The 23,418-nt window shown below is 47.8% G+C and overlaps 1 protein-coding gene across 2 annotated transcripts; it reads left to right on the top strand.

Moving 5' to 3' along the window:
• Nucleotides 1-416: 416 nt before the first annotated feature.
• LOC116361440 (protein disulfide-isomerase A2-like) lies at nucleotides 417-21,547 on the top strand. Of its 2 annotated transcripts, XM_031815865.1 has the most exons (11): nucleotides 417-1,221; nucleotides 3,220-3,441; nucleotides 3,528-3,661; nucleotides 8,642-8,779; nucleotides 8,961-9,077; nucleotides 9,258-9,383; nucleotides 13,960-14,151; nucleotides 14,991-15,111; nucleotides 20,777-20,958; nucleotides 21,193-21,294; nucleotides 21,413-21,547. In XM_031815865.1, exons 1-11 carry the CDS (start codon nucleotides 993-995, stop codon nucleotides 21,467-21,469), a joined length of 1,620 nt encoding a protein of 539 aa, XP_031671725.1. In that variant the 5' UTR covers nucleotides 417-992; the 3' UTR covers nucleotides 21,470-21,547. The 2 variants fall into 2 exon arrangements, with proteins under 2 accessions (XP_031671725.1, XP_031671726.1); XM_031815866.1 differs by lacking the exons at nucleotides 20,777-20,958; nucleotides 21,193-21,294; nucleotides 21,413-21,547 and adding an exon at nucleotides 20,657-20,738 and having other exon boundaries at nucleotides 627-1,221.
• Nucleotides 21,548-23,418: the final 1,871 nt, after the last annotated feature.

Raw genomic sequence — 23,418 nt, 5'->3', positions numbered from 1 at the left:
GTCTACAATTTTGTTTCTGGTGTCCTTTGACAGCTCTATGGTCTTGGCCATAGTGGAGTTTGGAGTGTGACTGTTTGAGGTTGTGGACAGGTGTCTTTTATACTGATAACAAGTTCAAACAGGCGCCATTAATACAGGTAACGAGTGGAGGACAGAGGAGCCTCTTAAGGAAGAAGTTACAGGTCTGTGAGAGCCAGAAATCTTGCTTGTTTGTAGGTGACCAAATACTTATTTCCCACCATAATTTGCAAATAAATTCATTAAAAATCCTACAATGTGATTTTCTGGATTTTTTTCTCATTTTGTCTGTCATAGTCGAAGTGTACCCATGATGAAAATTACAGGCCTCTCTCATCTTTTTAAGTGGGAGAACTTGCACAATTGGTGGCTGACTAAATACTTTTTTGCCCCACTGTATATATGTTTGTGCGTGTGTGTGTGTGTGAGCTACCATTTCTACTCCAGTGAAATGTGACACTTTGTGATTGGCCATTTAAGATTGGGATTCGGCTTCTGATTGGTCGGTAGTGAGACCAGTAGGATTCTGACACACACACACACGCACCTGTTGTGCTCGTCAGAGGAGACTGTGTTATCAGTTGTGTGTGGCAGTGAGACAGAACAGAGGAGATGCAGAACAGAGTGTGACCAGTGGACAGGAGAGACAGAACAGAGGAGAGACTGGAGAGAGGAGAGACAGAACAGAGGAGAGACTGGATACAGGAGAGACAGAACAGAGGAGAGACTGGAGAGAGGAGAGACAGAACAGAGGAGAGACTGGAGAGAGGAGAGACAGAACAGAGGAGAGACTGGAGAGAGGAGAGACTGGAGAGAGGAGAGACAGAACAGAGTGTGACCAGTGGACAGGAGAGACAGAACAGAGTGTGACCAGTGGACAGGAGAGACAGGACACTGCGTGACTAGTGGACAGGATAGTGTGTGACCAGCAGAACAGTTTGTGACGAGGGTTATTCTCTATCAGCATCATCACCATGCGGTTCTGTGTGGTTCTAGTAGCCGTGGTTCTGGTTCTCCATGTGTCCCGGACCGAGACGGCGGAGGAAACCAGTCCAGAACAGACCGACGCAGCGGAACAAGAGACGGAGCCGGAGAAGAAAGAGAAAACGACTGAGATAGAGGAGGAGAAGGATGTCATGGTTCTACACATCAATAACTTCCAAAGGGCCCTGAGTGAAAACAAGTTCCTGCTGGTTGAGTTCTGTGAGTAGCAACATAGTGAAGGTTAAGGTTAGTTACCTAGTCATCTTGGTTAGGGTTAGTCACCCAGTCATCTTGGGTTAGGGTTAGTTACCTAGTCATTTGGGTTAGGGTTAGGGTTAGTCACCTAGTCATCTGGGTTAGGGTTAGGGTTAGTCACCTAGTCATCTGGGTTAGGGTTAGTCACCTAGTCATCTGGGTTAGGGTTAGTCACCCAGTCATCTTGGGTTAGGGTTAGTCATCTAGTCATCTTGGGTTAGGGTTAGTCACCTAGTCATCTTGGGTTAGGGTTAGTCACCCAGTCATCTTGGGTTAGGGTTAGTCACCTAGTCATCTGGGTTAGGGTTAGGGTTAATCACCTAGTCATCTTGGGTTAGTGTTAGGGTTAATCACCTAGTCATCTGGGTTAGGGTTAATCACCTAGTCATCTGGGTTAGGGTTAGTCACCTAGTCATCTGGGTTAGGGTTAGTCACCTAGTCATCTTGGGTTAGGGTTAGTCATCTAGTCATCTTGGGTTAGGGTTAGTCACCTAGTCATCTGGGTTAGGGTTAGGGTTAGTCATCTAGTCATCTTGGGTTAGTGTTAGGGTTAGTCACCTAGTCATCTGGGTTAAGGTTAGTCATCTAGTCATCTGGGTTAGGGTTAGGGTTAGTCACCTAGTCATCTGGGTTAGGGTTAGTCATCTAGTACTCTTGGGTTAGGGTTAGTCACCTAGTCATCTTGGGTTAGGGTTAGTCACCTAGTCATCTTGGGTTAGGGTTAGGGTTAGTCACCTAGTCATCTGGGTTAGGGTTAGGGTTAGTCAGCTAGTCATCTGGGTTAGGGTTAGTCACCTAGTCATCTTGGGTTAGGGTTAGTCACCTAGTCATCTTGGGTTAGGGTTAGTCATCTAGTCATCTTGGGTTAGGGTTAGGGTTAGTCACCTACTCCTCTTGGGTTAGGGTTAGGGTTAGTCACCTAGTCATCTTGGGTTAGGGTTAGGGTTAGTCACCTAGTCATCTTGGGTTAGGGTTAGTCACCTAGTCATCCTGGCCAGTTGTACAATTAATTTGAAACCTTCTCTTCATCCTCATGACTCTATGACTCTCTACCCTAACCCTCGTCATCTCTCAGGACCCTTATTTGTTTTACTCCCTGACCTTAACACTCGTCATCACTAAGGACCCTTATCAGCTGAATGTTCACATGTTCTCTCCAACTGTAGCACGTGTAAATTCTCCCAGGGCTACCTCTACTTGAGGTTAAGGTTAGGAGGAGCTACCAGGGCTACCTCTACTTGAGGTTAAGGTTAGGAGGAGCTACCAGGGCTACCAGGGCTATCTCTACCTGAGGTTAAGGTTAGGAGGAGTTACCAGGACTGCCTCTACCTGAGGTTAAGGTTAGGAGGAGTTACCAGGGCTACCAGGGCTACCTCTACCTGAGGTTAAGGTTAGGAGTTACCAGGGCTACCTCTACCTGAGGTTAAGGTTAGGAGTTACCAGGGCTACCTCTACCTGAGGTTAAGGTTAGGAGGAGTTACCAGGGCTGCCTCTACTTGAGGTTAAGGTTAGGAGGAGTTACCAGGGCTAGCTCTACCTGAGGTTAAGGTTAGGAGTTACCAGGGCAATCTCTACCTGAGGTTAAGGTTAGGAGGAGTTACCATGGCTACCAGGGCTGCCTCTACCTGAGGTTAAGGTTAGGAGGAGTTACCATGGCTACCAGGGCTATCTCTACCTGAGGTTAAGGTTAGGAGGAGTTACCAGGGCTGCCTCTACCTGAGGTTAAGGTTAGGAGGAGTTACCATGGCTACCAGGGCTATCTCTACCTGAGGTTAAGATTATGAGGAGTTACCATGGTTACCAGTTTAGCCTCAACTGACTCTGGATCTGATCTGGTATATTTGCATTTTATCATTAATTTGCCATATGCAATTGTGTGTGTGTGTGTGTGTGTGTGTGTGTGTGTGTGTGTGTGTGTGTGTGTGTGTGTGTGTGTGTGTGTGTGTGTGTGTGTGTGTGTAGATGCTCCGTGGTGTGGTCACTGCCGTCAGTTGGAGCCGGTGTATGTGGAGGCAGCGGGGGTGTTGAAGGGAGAGAGAAAGGAGGGAGAGAGCGAGGGATACCGTCTAGCTAAAGTGGATGCTGCAGAGGAGAAGGAGCTGGCGGAAGAGTATGATGTCGGAAGTTTCCCAACCATCAAACTGTTCACCGACGGAGACAGAAACAACCCCATCGACTTCACTGGTAATAACCTCTAGCCCCTGACCACTGACCTCTGACCTCTAACCCTACTGACCCTAAACCTAACCATCAAACTGTGTGTGTTTTAGGGAAGAGGACAGTGCAGGGTATTGTCCAGTGGTTGAAGAGGCGGTCAGGTCCTAGTGCCGTGGTGTTAGAGACGACTGATGCCGCTTCAGAACACATCAGCCTTCACAACGTTACAGTGCTGGGGTTCTTCACTGTGAGTACCCTGACCCCTGGTCTCCAACCCTAACCCTGACCCCTGGTCTCCAACCCTAACCTGTCCCCTGGTCTCCAACCCTGACCCTGACCCCTGGTCTCCAATACTGACCCTGGTCTCCAACCCTGACCCCTGGTCTCCAACCCTGACCCTGACCCGTGGTCTCCAACCCTAACCCTGACCCCTGGTCTCCAACCCTGACTCTGACTACTGGTCTCTGACCCCTGGTCTCCAACCCTGACCCTGACTCTGGTCTCTAACCCTAACCCTGACCCCTGGTCTCCAACCCTAACCCTGACCCCTGGTCTCCAACCCTGACCCTGACCCCTGGTCTCTGACCCTGACCCTGACCCCTGGTCTCTGACCCTGACCCCTGGTCTCCAACCCTAACCCTGACCCCAGGTCTCCAACCCTGACCCTGACCCCTGGTCTCTAACCCTAACCCTGACCCCTGGTCTCCAACCCTAACCCTGACCCCTGGTCTCCAACCCTAACCCTGACCCCTGGTCTCCAACCCTAACCCTGACCCCTGGTCTCTAACCCTGACCCTGACCCCTGGTCTCCAACCCTGACCCCTGGTCTCCAACCCTGACCCTGACCCCTGGTCTCCATCCCTAACCCTGACCCCTGGTCTCCAACCCTAACCCTGACCCCTGGTCTCCAACCCTGACTCTGACTACTGGTCTCTTACCCCTGGTCTCCAACCCTGACCCTGACTCTGGTCTCTAACCCTAACCCTGACCCCTGGTCTCCAACCCTAACCCTGACCCCTGGTCTCCAACCCTAACCCTGACCCCTGGTCTCCAACCCTAACCCTGACCCCTGGTCTCCATCCCTAACCCTGACCCCTGGTCTCCAACCCTGACCCTGACCCCTGGTCTCCAACCCTGACCCTGACCCCTGGTCTCCAACCCTAACCCTGACCCCTGGTCTCCAACCCTGACCCTGACCCCTGGTCTCCTACCCTAACCCTGGCCTCTGGTCTCCAACCCTAACCCTGACCCCTGGTCTCCGACCCTGACCCTGACTACTGGTCTCTGACCCCTGGTCTCCAACCCTGACCCTGACCCCTGGTCTCTAACCCTGACCCCTGGTCTCCAACCCTAACCCCTGGTCTCCAACCCTAACCCTGACCCCTGGTCTCCAACCCTAACCCTGACCCCTGGTCTGCAACCCTAACCCCTGGTCTCCAACCCTAACCCTGACCCCTGGTCTCCAACCCTAACCCTGACCCCTGGTCTCCAACCCTAACCCTGACCCCTGGTCTCCAACCCTAACCCTGACCCCTGGTCTCCAACCCTAACCCTGACCCCTGGTCTCTAACCCTGACCCTGACCCCTGGTCTCCATCCCTAACCCCTGGTCTCCAACCCTGACCCTGACCCCTGGTCTCCATCCCTAACCCTGACCCCTGGTCTCCAACCCTAACCCTGACCCCTGGTCTCCAACCCTAACCCTGACCCCTGGTCTCCAACCCTAACCCTGACCCCTGGTCTCCGACCCTGACCCTGACTACTGGTCTCTGACCCCTGGTCTCCAACCCTGACCCTGACCCCTGGTCTCCAACCCTGACCCTGACCCCTGGTCTCCAACCCTAACCCTGACCCCTGGTCTCCAACCCTAACCCTGACCCCTGGTCTCCAACCCTAACCCTGACCCCTGGTCTCCAACCATGACCCCTGGTCTCCAACCCTAACCCTGACCCTGACCCCTGGTCTCCAACCCTGACCCTGACCCCTGGTCTCCAACCCTGACCCTGACCCCTGGTCTCTGACCCCTGGTCTCCAACCCTAACCCTGACCCCTGGTCTCCAACCCTGACCCTGACCCCTGGTCTCCCACCCTAACCCTGACCCCTGGTCTCCAACCCTAACCCTGACCCCTGGTCTCCAACCCTAACCCTGACCCCTGGTCTCCAACCCTGACCCTGACCCCTGGTCTCCAACCCTGACCCTGAACCCTGGTCTCCAACCATGACCCCTGGTCTCCAACCCTAACCCTGACCCTGACCCCTGGTCTCCAACCCTAACCCTGACCCTGACCCCTGGTCTCCAACCCTAACCCTGACCCCTGGTCTCCAACCCTGACCCTGAGCCCTGGTCTCCAACCCTAACCCTGAGCCCTGGTCTCCAACCCTAACCCTGACCCCTGGTCTCCAACCCTAACCCTGACCCCTGGTCTCCAACCCTAACCCTGACCCTGACCCCTGGTCTCCAACCCTGACCCTGACCCCTGGTCTCCAACCCCAACCCTAACCCTTTGACCTCTAATCCCTGACGTCTGTATGTCTGTCTGTCTGTCTGTATAAAGACTATAGTGTCTGTACAGCAGTCTGAACATTAGACTAGAGACTATAGTGTCTGTACAGCAGTCTGAACATTAGACTAGAGACTATAGTGTCTGTACAGCAGTCTGAACATTAGACTAGAGACTATAGTGTCTGTACAGCAGTCTGAACATTAGACTAGAGACTATAGTGTCTGTACAGCAGTCTGAACATTAGACTAGAGACTATAGTGTCTGTACAGCAGTCTGAACATTAGACTAGAGACTATAGTGTCTGTACAGCAGTCTGAACATTAGACTAGAGACTATAGTGTCTGTACAGCAGTCTGAACATTAGACTAGAGACTATAGTGTCTGTACAGCAGTCTGAACATTAGACTAGAGACTATAGTGTCTGTACAGCAGTCTGAACATTAGACTAGAGACTATAGTGTCTGTACAGCAGTCTGAACATTAGACTAGAGACTATAGTGTCTGTACAGCAGTCTGAACATTAGACTAGAGACTATAGTGTCTGTACAGCAGTCTGAACATTAGACTAGAGACTATAGTGTCTGTACAGCAGTCATCTACATTAGATTTTACTTTTGATTATTCAGGTTCACCGTCACCATTTCCCAGTTGATTTGAATGTTGTAAATCCCCGTGTAATTCTCAGTGTAAATCCCAGTGTAAGAACAGTTTAAAGCCTCAAAAGACGATCCAACTTCAGAGCTGCCAACTCGCATCTGACCTTCTATCTCACGCGTCTGACCCTCTTCTCTTATATCTGAACATTTTAAGGCCTACACCTATAGAACCAGCCATCATACCTTCATCAGAACACCCTAGTCAGGTCAATACCAACTAAACAGGCCTACACCAATAGAACAATTTAGCATTAACACTGGAGTGATAGATGTGCAAGAAGAAATACTGGGTTGCAAAAGTGAAATAAGATAAATAACAATATGGGGATGAGGTAGTTGGATTGGCTATTTACAGATGGGCTGTGTACAGGTGCAATGATTGGTAAGCTGCTCTGACAGCTGATGCTTAAAGTTAGAGAGGGATATATAAGACTCCAGCTTCAGTGATTTTTGCAATTTGTTCCAGTCATTGGCAGCAGAGAACTGGAAGGAAAGGAGGCCAAATGAGATGTTAGCTTTAGGGGTGACCAATGAAATATACCTGTTGGAGGGCATGCTACGGGTTGGTGTTGCTATGGTGACCAGTGAGCTGACATAAGGCGGGGCTTTACATAGTAAAGACTAAAAGATGACCTGGAGCCAGTGGGTTTGGCAACGAATACGTAGCGAGGGCCAGCCAACGAGAGCATACAGGTCAGAGTGGTGGGTAGTGTATGGGGCTTTGGTGACAAAACGGATGGCACTGTGATAGACTGCATCCAATTTGCTGAGTAGCGTGTTGGAGGCCATTTTGTAAATGACATCACCGAATTCAAGGATCGGTAGGATAGTCCGTTTTACGAGGGTATGTTTGGCATCGTGAGTGAAGGAGGCCTTGTTGCGAAATAGGAAGCCGATTCTAGATTTATTAAAGTGACCATTATGAAATTGGCCAGTGATTTAAAGTCTATGTATATAGGCAGCAGCCTCTAATGTGCTAGTGATGGCTATTTAACAGTCTGATGGCCTTGAGATAGAAGCTGTTTTTCAGTCTCTCGGTTCCCGCTTTGATGCACCTGTACTGACCTCGCCTTCTGGATGGTAGCGGGGTGAACAGGCAGTGGCTCGGGTACTGACCTCGCCTTCTGGATGGTAGCGGGGTGAACAGGCAGTGGCTCGGGTGGTTGATGTCCTTGATGATCTTTTTGAGCTTCCTGTGACATCGGGTGCTGCAGGTGTCCTGGAGGGCAGTTAATTTGCCCCCGGTGATGCGTTGGGCAGACCGCACGACCCTCTGGAGAGCCCTGCAGTTGCGGGAGGTGCAGTTGCCGTACCAGGCGGTGATACAGCCCGTTAAAAATGCTCTCAATTGTGCATCTGTAGAGGTTTGTGAGTGTTATAGGTGCCAACTTGACACAACTATGGGAAGCATTGCAGTCAACATGTGCCAGCATCCCTGTGGAGCACTGTCGACAACTTGTAGAGTCATGCCCTGACGGATTGAGGCTGTTCTGAGGGCAAAAGGGGGTGCAACTCAACATTAGGAAGGTGTTCTTAACTAACCAAATGTTAGTGCATCGAGTCCTATCGCATCGAAACAAACCGTATCGATTCTTCCTCTAATCTAACCAAATGTTAGTGCATCGAGTCGTATCGCATCGATTCATCCTCTAATCTAACCAAATGTTAGTGCATCGAGTCGTATCGCATCGATTCATCCTCTAATCTAACCAAATGTTAGTGCATCGAGTCGTATCGCATCGAAACAAACCGTATCCATTTATCCTCTAATCTAACCACATGTTGGTGCATCGAGTCGTATCGCATCGATTCATCCTCTAATCTAACCAAATGTTAGTGCATCAAGTCGTATCGCATCGATTCATCCTCTAATCTAACCAAATGTTAGTGCATCGAGTCGTATCGCATTGATTCATCCTCTAAACCAAATCACACCAATATGTTTGAAACTAAATTTTACGTATTGTTCCTGTTTCATATCAGAGCCCATGTGTCTAGTACAGATGTCTGTCTGTCTGTCTGTCTGCTCTATATATAATCTATCTGTCTATCTGATCTGTCCACCAGAGTCTGGAGAGTGAGGAGGTCAAGGTGTTCTATAGTGTTGCCATGGAGATGGTTGACATGGTGTTCGGGGTGACAACCAGTCCAGAGGTCTTCCAGAAATATGAAGTAAAGAACAACAGAGTGGTGCTGTTCAAGAAGGTGAGGAGCTCTGACCTCTAACCCCTGACCTCTAACCCCTGACCTCTAGCCCCTGACCGCTAACCCCTGACCTCTAATGTGTGTGTGTGTGTGTGTGTGTGTGTGTGTGTGTGTGTGTGTGTGTGTGTGTGTGTGTGTGTGTGTGTGTGTGTGTGTGTGTGTGTGTGTGTGTGTGTGTTAGTTTGACGAGGGCAGGGTAGACCTGTCTGTGTCTGAGGAGGAGAAGGTGGGTAAAGAGGAGCTGACTGTCTTCATCAGGACCAACAGTCTGGAGCTGGTCATAGAGTTCAACGAGCAGGTACACACACACACACACACACACACACGAACACATACACATACACATACACATACACATACACATACACATACACATACACATACACATACACATACACATACACATACACATACACACACACACATACACACACATAAACACAGCCTATTGAGTGTGTTGTGTCTGTCTATCCTGCAGAATGCAGATAAGATCTTTGGTTCAAAGGTTCACACCCACACCCTCCTGTTCATCAACTCTACAGTCCAGGAGCAGAAGAGCCTTCTGACTGAATACAGCACCGTGGCCAGGGACTTCAAGGGCAAGGTATTATACTATACACAACTATAGAAATACTGCTATACATTTATATAATGGATGGGTCTAATCCTGATTGGTTAAAACCGCATTCCAGCCGGCGTCTATTCCACAAGTTACCACCGGCTAAATCTATGATGTTAAAATGTCTATGTTCCATCTGACTCCGCAATCCACTGCCTCTTCAGCCCGGCCAGGCAATTTATAAACTTGATCTCCACTAGTCTTTTAGACTGTCATTTAGTTCTCAACAGCAGAGATTTGTATAAACCTGTCTGTCTCTCTGACATATGCAACATTTTTTCAATATTCAAATTTGATCTCCAGTCATTTTTTTATTTTATTCATTTCACCTTTATTTAACCAGGTATTTATATATATAACCCTAACCCTTTATTTAACCAGGTATTTATATATATAACCCTAACCCTTTATTTAACCAGGTATTTATATATATAACCCTAACCCTTTATTTAACCAGGTATTTATATATATAACCCTAACCCTTTATTTAACCAGGTAGGTTAGTTGAGAACAAGTTCTCATTTACAACTGCGACCTGGCCAAGATAAAGCAAAGCAGTGCGACACAAACAACACAGAGTAACACATGGAGTAAACAAAACATACAGTCAATAACACAATGGAAACATCTATATATAGTGTACAGTCAATAACACAATGGGAAAAAAAGAAAGCAAATGGCGTGAGGAGGCAATAAAATAATAAATAGGCCATAGTAGTTAAGTAATTACAATTTAGCAGATTAACACTGGAGTGATAGATGAGCTGATGATGATGTGCAAGTAGAGATACTGGTGTGCAAAAGAGAAGAAAAGTAACTCAAAACAGTATGGGGATGAGGTAGGTAGATGGGCTATTTCCAGATGGACTATGTACAGCTGCAGTGATCATTCAGCTGCTCAGATTTGATATGAACTCCTAACATCTCGCTTGGGGCAGTGAATTTCGCTACACTCGCATTAACATCTGCTAACCATGTGTATGTGACAAATAAAATTTTATTTTATTTTATTTGAATTAAACTGCCTCCTGTCGGCCTAACATCTCCAACAGGGCAGTGAATTAAACTGCCTCCTGTCGGCCTAACATCTCCAACGGGGCACTGAATTAAACTGCCTCCTGTCGGCCTAACATCTCCAACGGGGCAGTGGATTAAACTGCCTCCTGTCGGCCTAACATCTCCAACGGGGCAGTGAATTAAACTGCCTCCTGTCGGCCTAACATCTCCAACAGGGCAGTGGATTAAACTGCCTCCTGTCGGCCTAACATCTCCAACGGGGCAGTGAATTAAACTGCCTCCTATCGGCCTAACATCTCCAACGGGGCAGTGAATTAAACTGCCTCCTGTCGGCCTAACATCTCCAACGGGGCAGTGAATTAAACTGCCTCCTGTCGGCCTAACATCTCCAACGGGGCAGTGAATTAAACTGCCTCCTGTCGGCCTAACATCTCCAACGGGGCAGTGAATTAAACTGCCTCCTGTCGGCCCAACATCTCCAACGGGGCAGTGAATTAAACTGCCTCCTGTCGGCCTAACATCTCCAACGGGGCAGTGAATTAAACTGCCTCCTGTCGGCCTAACATCTCCAACGGGGCAGTGAATTAAACTGCCTCCTGTCGGCCTAACATCTCCAACGGGGCAGTGAATTAAACTGCCTCCTGTCGGCCTAACATCTCCAACGGGGCAGTGAATTAAACTGCCTCCTGTCGGACTAACATCTCCAACGGGGCAGTGAATTAAACTGCCTCCTGTCGGCCTAACATCTCCAACGGGGCAGTGAATTAAACTGCCTCCTGTCGGCCTAACATCTCCAACGGGGCAGTGAATTAAACTGCCTCCTGTCGGCCTAACATCTCCAACGGGGCAGTGAATTAAACTGCCTCCTCTCGGCCTAACATCTCCAACGGGGCAGTGAATTAAACTGCCTCCTGTCGGCCTAACATCTCCAACGGGGCAGTGAATTAAACTGCCTCCTGTCGGCCTAACATCTCCAACGGGGCAGTGAATTAAACTGCCTCCTCTCGGCCTAACATCTCCAACGGGGCTGTGAATTAAACTGCCTCCTGTCGGCCTAACATCTCCAACGGGGCAGTGAATTAAACCGCCTCCTGTCGGCCTAACATCTCCAACGGGGCAGTGAATTAAACTGCCTCCTGTCGGCCTAACATCTCCAACGGGGCAGTGAATTAAACTGCCTCCTGTCGGCCTAACATCTCCAATGGGGCAGTGAATTATTTTGTTTTACATTTATTTAACTAGGCAAGTCAGTTAAGAACAAATTCTTATTTTCAATGACGGCCTAGGAACTTAACTGCCAATCTGGGCTAGACAATCTGGACCCTCTCTTTCTAAAATTATCTGCCAAAATTGTTGCAACCCCTATTACTAGCCTGTTCAACCTCTCTTTCGTATCGTCTGAGATTCCCAAAGATCCCCTCTTCAAAGGGGGAGACACTCTAGACCCAAATTGCTACAGACCTACAGTATATCTATCCTAACCTGTCTTTCTAAGGTCTTTGAAAGCCAAGTTAACAAACAGATTACTGACCATTTCGAATCCCACCATACCTTCTCCGCTATGCAATCTGGTTTCAGAGCTGGTCATGGGTGCACCTAAGCCACGCTCTAGGTTCTAAACGACATCATAACAGCCATCGATAAGAGACATTACTGTGCAGCCATATTCATCGACCTGGCCAAGGCTTTCGACTCTGTCAATCACAACATTCTTATTGGCAGACTCGACAGCCTTGGTTTCTCAAATGATTGCCTCGCCTGGTTTACCAACTACTTCTCTGATAGAGTTCAGTGTGTCAAATCGGAGGGCCTGTTGTCCGGACCTCTGACAGTCTCTATGGGTGTGCCACAGGGTTCAATTCTTGGGCCGACTCTCTTTTCTGTATACATCAATGATGTTGCTCTTGCTGCTGGTGATTCTCTGATCCACCTATACGAAGACGACACCATTCTGTATACTTCTGGCCCCTCCTTGGACACTGTGTTAACTAACCTCCAGACGAGCTTCAATGCCATACAACTCTCCTTCCGTGGCCTCCAACTGCTCTTAAACGCAAGTAAAACTATATGCATGCTATTCAATCGATCACTGCCCGCACCTGCTCGCCCGTCCAGCATCACTACTCTGGACCGCTCTGACTTACCTGGGTGTCTGGTTAGACTGTAAACTCTCCTTCCAGACTCACATTAAGCATCTCCAATCCAAAATTAAATCTAGAATCGGCTTCCTATATCGCAACAAAGCATCCTTCACTCATGCTGCCAAACATACCCTCGTAAAACTGACCATCCTACCGATCCTCGACTTCGGTGATGTCATCTATAAAATAGCCTCCAACACTCTACTCAACAAACTGGATGCAGTCTATCACAGTGCCATCCGTTTTGTCACCAAAGCCCCATACACTACTACCTGTACGCTCTCGTTGGTTGGCCCTCACTTCATACTCGTCACCAAACCCACTGGCTACAGGTTATCTACAAGTCTCTGCTACGTAAAGCCCCGCCTTATCTCAGCTTACTGGTCACCATAGCAGCACCCACTCGTAGCACGCGCTCCAGCAGGTATATCTCACTGGTCACCCCCAAAGCCAATTCCTCCTTTGGTCGTCTTTCCTTCCAGTTCTCTGCTGCCCATAACTGGAACAAATTGCAAAAATCTCTGAAGCTGGAGACTCACATCTCCCTCACTAGCTTTAAGCACCAGCTGTCAGAGCAGCTTACAGATCACTGCACCTGTACATAGCCCATCTGTAAACAGCCCATCTATCTACCTATCTCATCCCCATACTGGTATTTATTTATTTATTTTGCTCCTTTGCACCCCAGTATCTCTACCTGCACATTCATCTTCTGCCGATCTACCATTCCAGTGTTTAATTGCTATATTGTAATTACTTCGCCACCATGGCCTATTTATTTCCTAACTTACCTCATTTGCACTCACTGTATATAGACTTTTTGTTTTCTTTTGTTCTACTGTATTATTGACTGTATGTTTTGTTTATTCCATGTGTAACTCTGTGTTGTTGTATGTGTCGAATTGCTACGCTTTATCTTGGCCAGGTCGCAGTTCTCAACTAGTCTACCTGGTTAACCTGGTTAAATAAAGGTGAAATAAAAATAATTTAAAAAAATATACAGTATACTACTACAGTATTCTACTACACACTACTATATACAGTATACTACTACTACTATATACAGTATACTACTACTACACACTACTATATAAAGTATACTACTACTACACACTGCTATATACAGTACACTACTACTACACACCACTATATAAAGTATACTACTACTACTATATACAGTATACTACTACACTATACTACTACACACTACTATATACAGTATACTACTATATTCAGTACATTGTTCATCAGCAGATTGTCATGGTTTTTCAAGGTTTTCCTTGGTATGGGCATTGACGTGTGTGTGTGTGTGTGTGTGTGTGTGTGTGTGTGTGTGTGTGTGTGTGTGTGTGTGTGTGTGTGTGTGTGTGTGTGTGTGTGTGTGTGTGTGTGTGTGTGTGTAGGTATTGTTCATAATTATAGATGTAACGGGACCAGTCAGTCATGTCCTGAAGTACTTCGGTCTTTCTGAGGGCGACGCCCCCGCTGTACGCATCATCAACACCGACACCGCCAAGAAGTTCGCTCTGATTGGACAGATAAAGGCCGCCACACTCCAAACGTTCTGTCAGGGAGTTCTGGACGGAACCGTGAAGGTAAACAATCACCCAAACAATCATATCACTCCTACTACTAGCGCTAGCTAATCACATAACACATACTACTAGACTTAGCCAATCCCATCACTCCTGACCATACTGCCAACGTATCATATCACTCCTACTACTAGACTTAGCCAATCCCATCACTCCTGCTACTAGACTTAGCCAATCACATCACTCCTACTACTAGACTTAGCCAATCACATCACTCCTACTACTAGAGCTAGCCAATCACATCACTCCTACTACTAGAGCTAGTCATTCACATCATTCCTGACCCTACTGCCAACGTATCACATCACCCCTACTACTAGAGCTAGCCAATCACATCACCCCTACTACTAGAGCTAGCCAATCACATCACCCCTACTACTAGAGCTAGCCAATCACATCACTCCTACTACTAGAGCTAGCCAGTCACATCACTCCTACTAATAGAGCTAGCCAGTCACATCACTCCTACTACTAGAGCTAGCCAGTCACATCACTCCTACTGCTAGAGCTAGCCAATCACAATACTCCCACGTACCCCTACAGCCACACAGGGTGTAAAGTTTAGAGGTCAGGATTAGGGTCTAATTGTTTGTTATGGTTCCAGGCCCACTTTCTCAGTGAGGATGTACCTGAGGACTGGGATAAGGGTCAGGGGTTAGGGGTCAGGAGTTTAAGGTTAGAGGTCAGGGGTTAGAGGTTAGTGGTCAGGGGTTAGAGATCAGAGATTAGTGGTCAAGAGTTAGAGATGAGAGGTTATGGGTTAGAGGTCAGGGGTTAGAGGTTATGGGTTAGAGGTCAGGGGTTAGAGGTTAGAGTATAACTGTGTGTTGTGGTTACAGTCTCACCTGCTGAGCGAGGAGGTACCAGAAGACTGGGATAAAGGACCCGTTAAAGTTCTGGTCGGGAAGAACTTTGAGGCTGTCGCCCTCGACAACAACAAGAATGTCTTCGTAGAGTTCTGTAAGTCAACTATTCCTGTATCAATCATCAGCAGTTCTACGTCCAAGGCGTGGCATAATAAATCCTCTCTGTACTACAGATTACTGCTAAAATAAAGGAAGCACTTGAGTAAATGAGGATACAAAGTATATTGAAAGCAGGTGTGCAGGTGTGGTTCCTGAGTTAATTAAGCAATTAACATCCCATCATGCTTAGGGTCACGTATAAGAATGCTGGGCAGGCCATTATTTTGGCCACCGTGGCTCTGCTCCCATAGGATGACACTGCCCCCATCCACAGGGTATGAGTGGTCGCTGAATGATGTAAACCATATGCCATGGCCGTCTCAGTCACCAGAGCTACAATTGAACACTTACGGTTCTGGAAGGGCGGAGTCAGTGTTTTCCAACGTCAACAAAAAAACTCTTTATTGTGAAAGAATGGTGTCGCATCCCTCCGACAGAGTTCCAGACACCTGTAGAATCTGAGGTGAAGCTGTTTGGCTGGTCGTCGTGGTGAAGACTTATTAACCCACCATCTTGGTGTTTCCTCTATTTAGCCAGTTACCTGTTACCTGTCGCTAGTGGTGTTTCCTCTATTTTGCCAGTTACCTGTCGCTAGTGGTGTTTCCTCTATTTTGCCAGTTACCTGTCGCTAGTGGTGTTCCCTCTATTTAGCCAGTTACCTGTCGCTAGTGGTGTTTCCTCTATTTAGCCAGTTACCTGTTACCTGTCGCTAGTGGTGTTTCCTCTATTTAGCCAGTTCCCAGTTACCTGTCGCTAGTGGTGTTTCCTCTATTTAGCCAGTTACCTGTTACCTGTCGCTAGTGGTGTTTCCTCTATTTAGCCAGTTACCAGTTCCCTGTCGCTAGTGGTGTTTCCTCTATTTAGCCAGTTACCTGTTACCTGTCGCTAGTGGTGTTTCCTCTATTTAGCCAGTTACCTGTTACCTGTCGCTAGTGGTGTTCCCTCTATTTAGCCAGTTACCTGTCGCTAGTGGTGTTCCCTCTATTTAGCCAGTTACCTGTTACCTGTCGCTAGTGGTGTTCCCTCTATTTAGCCAGTTACCTGTTACCTGTCGCTAGTGGTGTTCCCTCTATTTAGCCAGTTCCCTGTTACCTGTCGCTAGTGGTGTTTCCTCTATTTAGCCAGTTACCTGTTACCTGTCGCTAGTGGTGTTTCCTCTATTTAGCCAGTTCCCTGTTACCTGTCGCTAGTGGTGTTTCCTCTATTTAGCCTGTTACCTGTTACCTGTCGCTAGTGGTGTTTCCTCTATTTAGCCTGTTACCTGTCGCTAGTGGTGTTTCCTCTATTTAGCCTGTTACCTGTCGCTAGTGGTGTTTCCTCTATTTAGCCAGTTACCTGTCGCTAGTAGTGTTTCCTCTATTTAGCCAGTTACCTGTTACCTGTCGCTAGTGGTGTTCCCTCTATTTAGCCAGTTACCTGTCGCTAGTGGTGTTCCCTCTATTTAGCCAGTTACCTGTTACCTGTCGCTAGTGGTGTTCCCTCTATTTAGCCAGTTACCTGTTACCTGTCGCTAGTGGTGTTCCCTCTATTTAGCCAGTTCCCTGTTACCTGTCGCTAGTGGTGTTTCCTCTATTTAGCCTGTTACCTGTTACCTGTCGCTAGTGGTGTTTCCTCTATTTATCCAGTTACCTGTTACCTGTCGCTAGTGGTGTTTCCTCTATTTAGCCAGTTACCTGTCGCTAGTGGTGTTCCCTCTATTTAGCCAGTTCCCTGTTACCTGTCGCTAGTGGTGTTTCCTCTATTTAGCCAGTTACCTGTTACCTGTCGCTAGTGGTGTTTCCTCTATTTAGCCAGTTACCTGTTACCTGTCGCTAGTGGTGTTTCCTCTATTTAGCCAGTTACCTGTTCCCTGTCGCTAGTGGTGTTTCCTATATTTAGCCTGTTACCTGTTACCTGTCGCTAGTGGTGTTCCCTCTATTTAGCCAGTTACCTGTTACCCGTCGCTAGTGGTGTTTCCTCTATTTAGCCTGTTACCTGTCGCTAGTGGTGTTTCCTCTATTTAGCCAGTTACCTGTCGCTAGTAGTGTTTCCTATATTTAGCCAGTTACCTGTTACCTGTCCCTAGTGGTGTTCCCTCTATTTAGCCAGTTACCTGTTACCTGTCGCTAGTGGTGTTTCCTCTATTTAGCCAGTTACCTGTTACCTGTCGCTAGTGGTGTTTCCTCTATTTAGCCTGTTACCTGTTACCTGTCGCTAGTGGTGTTCCCTCTATTTAGCCAGTTACCTGTTTCCTGTCGCTAGTGGTGTTTCCTCTATTTAGCCAGTTACCAGTTACCTGTCGCTAGTAGTGTTTCCTCTATTTAGCCAGTTACCTGTTACCTGTCGCTAGTGGTGTTCCCTCTATTTAGCCAGTTACCTGTCGCTAGTGGTGTTTCCTCTATTTAGCTAGTTACCTGTTACCTGTCGCTAGTGGTGTTCCCTCTATTTAGCCAGTTACCTGTTACCTGTCGCTAGTGGTGTTTCCTCTATTTAGCCAGTTACCTGTTACCTGTCGCTAGTGGTGTTCCCTCTATTTAGCCAGTTACCTGTCGCTAGTAGTGTTTCCTCTATTTAGCCAGTTACCTGTTACCTGTCGCTAGTGGTGTTTCCTCTATTTAGCCTGTTACCTGTCGCTAGTGGTGTTTCCTCTATTTAGCCAGTTACCTGTTACCTGTCGCTAGTGGTGTTCCCTCTATTTAGCCAGTTACCTGTCGCTAGTGGTGTTTCCTCTATTTAGCCAGTTACCTGTCGCTAGTAGTGTTTCCTCTATTTAGCCAGTTACCTGTTACCTGTCGCTAGTGGTGTTTCCTCTATTTAGCCTGTTACCTGTCGCTAGTGGTGTTTCCTCTATTTAGCCAGTTACCTGTTGCTAGTAGTGTTTCCTCTATTTAGCCAGTTACCTGTTACCTGTCGCTAGTGGTGTTCCCTCTATTTAGCCAGTTACCTGTCGCTAGTGGTGTTCCCTCTATTTAGCCAGTTCCCTGTTACCTGTCGCTAGTGGTGTTTCCTCTATTTAGCCGGTTACCTGTTACCTGTCGCTAGTGGTGTTTCCTCTATTTAGCCAGTTACCTGTTACCTGTCGCTAGTGGTGTTTCCTCTATTTAGCCAGTTACCTGTCGCTAGTGGTGTTCCCTCTATTTAGCCAGCTCCCTGTTACCTGTCGCTAGTGGTGTTTCCTCTATTTAGCCAGTTACCTGTTACCTGTCGCTAGTGGTGTTTCCTCTATTTAGCCTGTTACCTGTCGCTAGTGGTGTTTCCTCTATTTAGCCAGTTACCTGTCGCTAGTGGTGTTTCCTCTATTTAGCCAGTTACCTGTCGCTAGTGGTGTTTCCTCTATTTAGCCTGTTACCTGTCGCTAGTGGTGTTTCCTCTATTTAGCCTGTTACCTGTCGCTAGTGGTGTTTCCTCTATTTAGCCTGTTACCTGTTACCTGTCGCTAGTGGTGTTTCCTCTATTTAGCCAGTTACCTGTTACCTGTCGCTAGTGGTGTTTCCTCTATTTAGCCTGTTACCTGTCGCTAGTGGTGTTTCCTCTATTTAGCCTGTTACCTGTCGCTAGTGGTGTTTCCTCTATTTAGCCTGTTACCTGTTACCTGTCGCTAGTGGTGTTTCCTCTATTTAGCCAGTTACCTGTTACCTGTCGCTAGTGGTGTTTCCTCTATTTAGCCAGTTACCTGTTACCTGTCGCTAGTGGTGTTTCCTCTATTTAGCCAGTTACCTGTTACCTGTCGCTAGTGGTGTTTCCTCTATTTAGCCAGTTACCTGTTACCTGTCGCTAGTGGTGTTTCCTCTATTTAGCCAGTTACCTGTTACCTGTCGCTAGTGGTGTTTCCTCTATTTAGCCAGTTACCTGTTACCTGTCGCTAGTGGTGTTTCCTCTATTTAGCCAGTTACCTGTTACCTGTCGCTAGTGGTGTTTCCTCTATTTAGCCAGTTACCTGTTACCTGTCGCTAGTGGTGTTTCCTCTATTTAGCCAGTTACCTGTTACCTGTCGCTAGTGGTGTTTCCTCTATTTAGCCAGTTACCTGTTACCTGTCGCTAGTGGTGTTTCCTCTATTTAGCCAGTTACCAGTTCCCTGTCGCTAGTGGTGTTCCCTCTATTTAGCCAGTTACCTGTTTCCTGTCGCTAGTGGTGTTTCCTCTATTTAGCCAGTTACCAGTTACCTGTCGCTAGTAGTGTTTCCTCTATTTAGCCAGTTACCTGTTACCTGTCGCTAGTGGTGTTCCCTCTATTTAGCCAGTTACCTGTTACCTGTCGCTAGTGGTGTTTCCTCTATTTAGCCAGTTACCTGTTACCTGTCGCTAGTGGTGTTCCCTCTATTTAGCCAGTTACCTGTCGCTAGTGGTGTTTCCTCTATTTAGCCAGTTACCTGTCGCTAGTAGTGTTTCCTCTATTTAGCCAGTTACCTGTTACCTGTCGCTAGTGGTGTTTCCTCTATTTAGCCTGTTACCTGTCGCTAGTGGTGTTTCCTCTATTTAGCCAGTTACCTGTTACCTGTCGCTAGTGGTGTTCCCTCTATTTAGCCAGTTACCTGTCGCTAGTGGTGTTTCCTCTATTTAGCCAGTTACCTGTCGCTAGTAGTGTTTCCTCTATTTAGCCAGTTACCTGTTACCTGTCGCTAGTGGTGTTTCCTCTATTTAGCCTGTTACCTGTCGCTAGTGGTGTTTCCTCTATTTAGCCAGTTACCTGTCGCTAGTAGTGTTTCCTCTATTTAGCCAGTTACCTGTTACCTGTCGCTAGTGGTGTTCCCTCTATTTAGCCAGTTACCTGTTACCTGTCGCTAGTGGTGTTTCCTCTATTTAGCCAGTTACCTGTCGCTAGTGGTGTTTCCTCTATTTAGCCAGTTACCTGTCGCTAGTGGTGTTTCCTCTATTTAGCCAGTTACCTGTCGCTAGTGGTGTTTCCTCTATTTAGCCAGTTACCTGTCGCTAGTGGTGTTTCCTCTATTTAGCCAGTTACCTGTCGCTAGTGGTGTTTCCTCTATTTAGCCAGTTACCTGTCGCTAGTGGTGTTTCCTCTATTTAGCCAGTTACCTGTCGCTAGTGGTGTTTCCTCTATTTAGCCAGTTACCTGTCGCTAGTGGTGTTTCCTCTATTTAGCCAGTTACCTGTCGCTAGTGGTGTTTCCTCTATTTAGCCAGTTACCTGTCGCTAGTGGTGTTTCCTCTATTTAGCCAGTTACCTGTCGCTAGTGGTGTTTCCTCTATTTAGCCAGTTACCTGTCGCTAGTGGTGTTTCCTCTATTTAGCCAGTTACCTGTCGCTAGTGGTGTTTCCTCTATTTAGCCAGTTACCTGTCGCTAGTGGTGTTTCCTCTATTTAGCCAGTTACCTGTCGCTAGTGGTGTTTCCTCTATTTAGCCAGTTACCTGTCGCTAGTGGTGTTTCCTCTATTTAGCCAGTTACCTGTCGCTAGTGGTGTTTCCTCTATTTAGCCAGTTACCTGTTACCTGTCGCTAGTGGTGTTCCCTCTATTTAGCCAGTTACCTGTCGCTAGTAGCTAGCTAAGTGTAAGTTGAGCTAGCTAGCGAACGTTAGCTAAAGATAGTGTGCCTGTGTGTAGATGCCCCATGGTGCGGTCACTGTAAGGAGCTGGCTCCAGTCTGGGAGAAGCTGGCAGAGAAGTAACCCAAACCCTAACTAGCTAGCGAACGTTAGCTGAAGATAGTGTGCCTGTGTGTAGATGCCCCATGGTGCGGTCACTGTAAAGAGCTGGCTCCAGTCTGGGAGAAGCTGGCAGAGAAGTACGCTGACCGGGATGACATCATCATTGCCAAGATGGACGCCACGACCAATGAGGTGGAGGGAGTTTCTGTGTCTGGCTTCCCTACACTACGATACTACCCTGCTGGAGAAGACAGCAAGGTAACCTTTAACCCTTATCCTCTGACCCTGGAGGGAGTCACACACAATCTATCGGAAGGATAGAAAGACTACACTGTCACACCTCTATCACAAACTTGTGTGTGTGTGTCTGTGTGTTGGAGAGCAATGAGGAAGAGATTTGAACAGTCAGGCATCATGATAAAAACCAGTCACACCTGAAAGTCTGTCTACTATAACAATACCCTATGTCTCTCTCTGTGTGCGTGTGTGTAGGAGGTAGAGTACAGTGGGACCAGAGACTTGGAGACGTTTGCTATGTTCCTGGACAATGGAGGACAGCTTCCGAAGGTGGAAGAGGAGGATGATGAAGAGGAGGTGACTAATTATGCAAACCCCTCCCACTCTAAGCTCTTCTGACCAATCCCCTGTCACTGTTAATACAAACCCCTCCCACTACAGCTCTCTTGACCAATCCCCTCTCTCCTTCTGACAGGTCACTGATGAGTCATCGCCACCGCCAGCCAATGAGACGTCTAAAGACGAGCTGTAAAGGACCGAACCAATCAAGAGTAGTTTATTGGTTTCTATGGTTTCTCTTGGTTTAATAATAAAGTGATTTGATTCTGAAGTCTGGAGTGGCGAGTCTTTATAGAGGAGACAAGGAGAGGAAACAAGGATAGACAACTAGGAGAGGAGACGACGAGAGCAAACAACTTTAGAGATGCACACAGAGATAGAGACACAGACAGAGATAGAGACACACAGAGACACACACAGAGATAGACACACACAGAGATAGACACACACATAGAGAGACACACAGACACAGATAGAGAAGGACAGAGACACAGACGGACAGAGACACAGACGGACAGAGACACAGACGGACAGAGACACAGACGGTCAGAGACACAGACGGACAGAGACACAGACGGACAGAGACACAGACGGACAGAGACACAGACGGACAGAGACACAGACGGACAGAGACACAGACGGACAGAGACACAGACGGACAGAGACACAGACGGACAGAGACACAGAGACAGAGACAGAGACAGAGACAGAGACAGAGACAGAGACAGAGACAGAGACAGAGACAGAGACAGAGACAGAGACAGACAGAGATCAATTCAAATGTTATTTGTGCCATGCGCTGTATACCTAACCGATCTGCTATACAGACCTTACTGGGAAATGTTTACTAACAAGCCATAACCAACAGACACAGACACAGACACAAGCCATTAACCAACAATGCAATTTTAACAAGAAAAAAATATAAATAAAATAAATATAAAGGCAGCCTAGTGGTTAGAGACAGACAGCCTAGTGGTTAGAGCAGGTAGCCTAGTGGTTAGAGCAGGTAGCCTAGTGGTTAGAGCAGGTAGCCTAGTGGTTAGAGCAGGTAGCCTAGTGGTTAGAGCAGGTAGCCTAGTGGTTAGAGACAGACAGCCTAGTGTTAGAGCAGGTAGCCTAGTGGTTAGAGCAGGTAGCCTAGTGGTTAGAGCAGGTAGCCTAGTGGTTAGAAGAGAGCAGGTAGCCTAGGGTTAGAGCAGTAGCCTAGTGGTTAGAGCAGGTAGGCCTAGTGGTTAGAGCAGGTAGCCTAGTGGTTAAGCAGGTAGCCTAGTGGTTAGAGCAGGTAGCCTAGTGGTTAGAGCAGGTAGCCTAGTGGTTAGAGCAGGTAGCCTAGTGGTTAGAGCAGGTAGCCTAGTGGTTAGAGCAGGCAGCCTAGGTGGTTAGAGCAGGTAGCCTAGTGGTTAGAGCAGGTAGCCTAGTGGTTAGAGCAGGCAGCCTAGTGGTTAGAGCAGGTAGCCTAGTGGTTAGAGCAGGTAGCCTAGTGGTTAGAGAGGTAGCCTAGTGGTTAGAGCAGGTAGCCTAGTGGTTAGAGCAGGTAGCCTAGTGGTTAGAGCAGGTAGCCTAGTGGTTAGAGCAGGTAGCCTAGTGGTTAGAGGCAGGCAGCCTAGTGGTTAGAGCAGGTAGCCTAGTGGTTAGAGCAGGTAGCCTAGTGGTTAGAGCAGGGTAGCCTAGTGGTTAGAGCAGGTAGCCTAGTTGGGTTAGAGCAGGTAGCCTAGTGGTTAGAGCAGGTAGCCTAGTGGTTAGAGCAGGTAGCCTAGTGGTTAGAGCAGGTACCTAGTGGTTAGAGCAGGCAGCCTAGTGGTTAGAGCAGGTAGCCTAGTGGTTAGAGCAGGCAGCCTAGTGGTTAGAGCAGGTAGCCTAGTGGTTAGAGCAGGCAGCCTAGTGGTTAGAGCAGGTAGCCTAGTGGTTAGAGCAGGTAGCCCTAGTGGTTAGAGCAGGTAGCCTAGTGGTTAGAGCAGGTAGCCTAGTGGTTAGAGCAGGTAGCCTAGTGGTTAGAGCAGGTAGCCTAGTGGTTAGAGCAGGTAGCCTAGTGGTTAGAGCAGGTAGCCTAGTGGTTAGAGCAGGTAGCCTAGTGGTTAGAGCAGGTAGCCTAGTGGTTAGAGCAGGTAGCCTAGTGTTAGAGCAGGTAGCCTAGTGGTT

This window comes from Oncorhynchus kisutch, unplaced genomic scaffold, assembly GCF_002021735.2.
Source record: "Oncorhynchus kisutch isolate 150728-3 unplaced genomic scaffold, Okis_V2 scaffold659, whole genome shotgun sequence".
Taxonomy (NCBI): Eukaryota; Metazoa; Chordata; class Actinopteri; order Salmoniformes; family Salmonidae; genus Oncorhynchus; species Oncorhynchus kisutch.
Note: the sequence above shows the minus strand (reverse complement) of the source record. Positions and strands in the feature narration are given on the sequence as shown.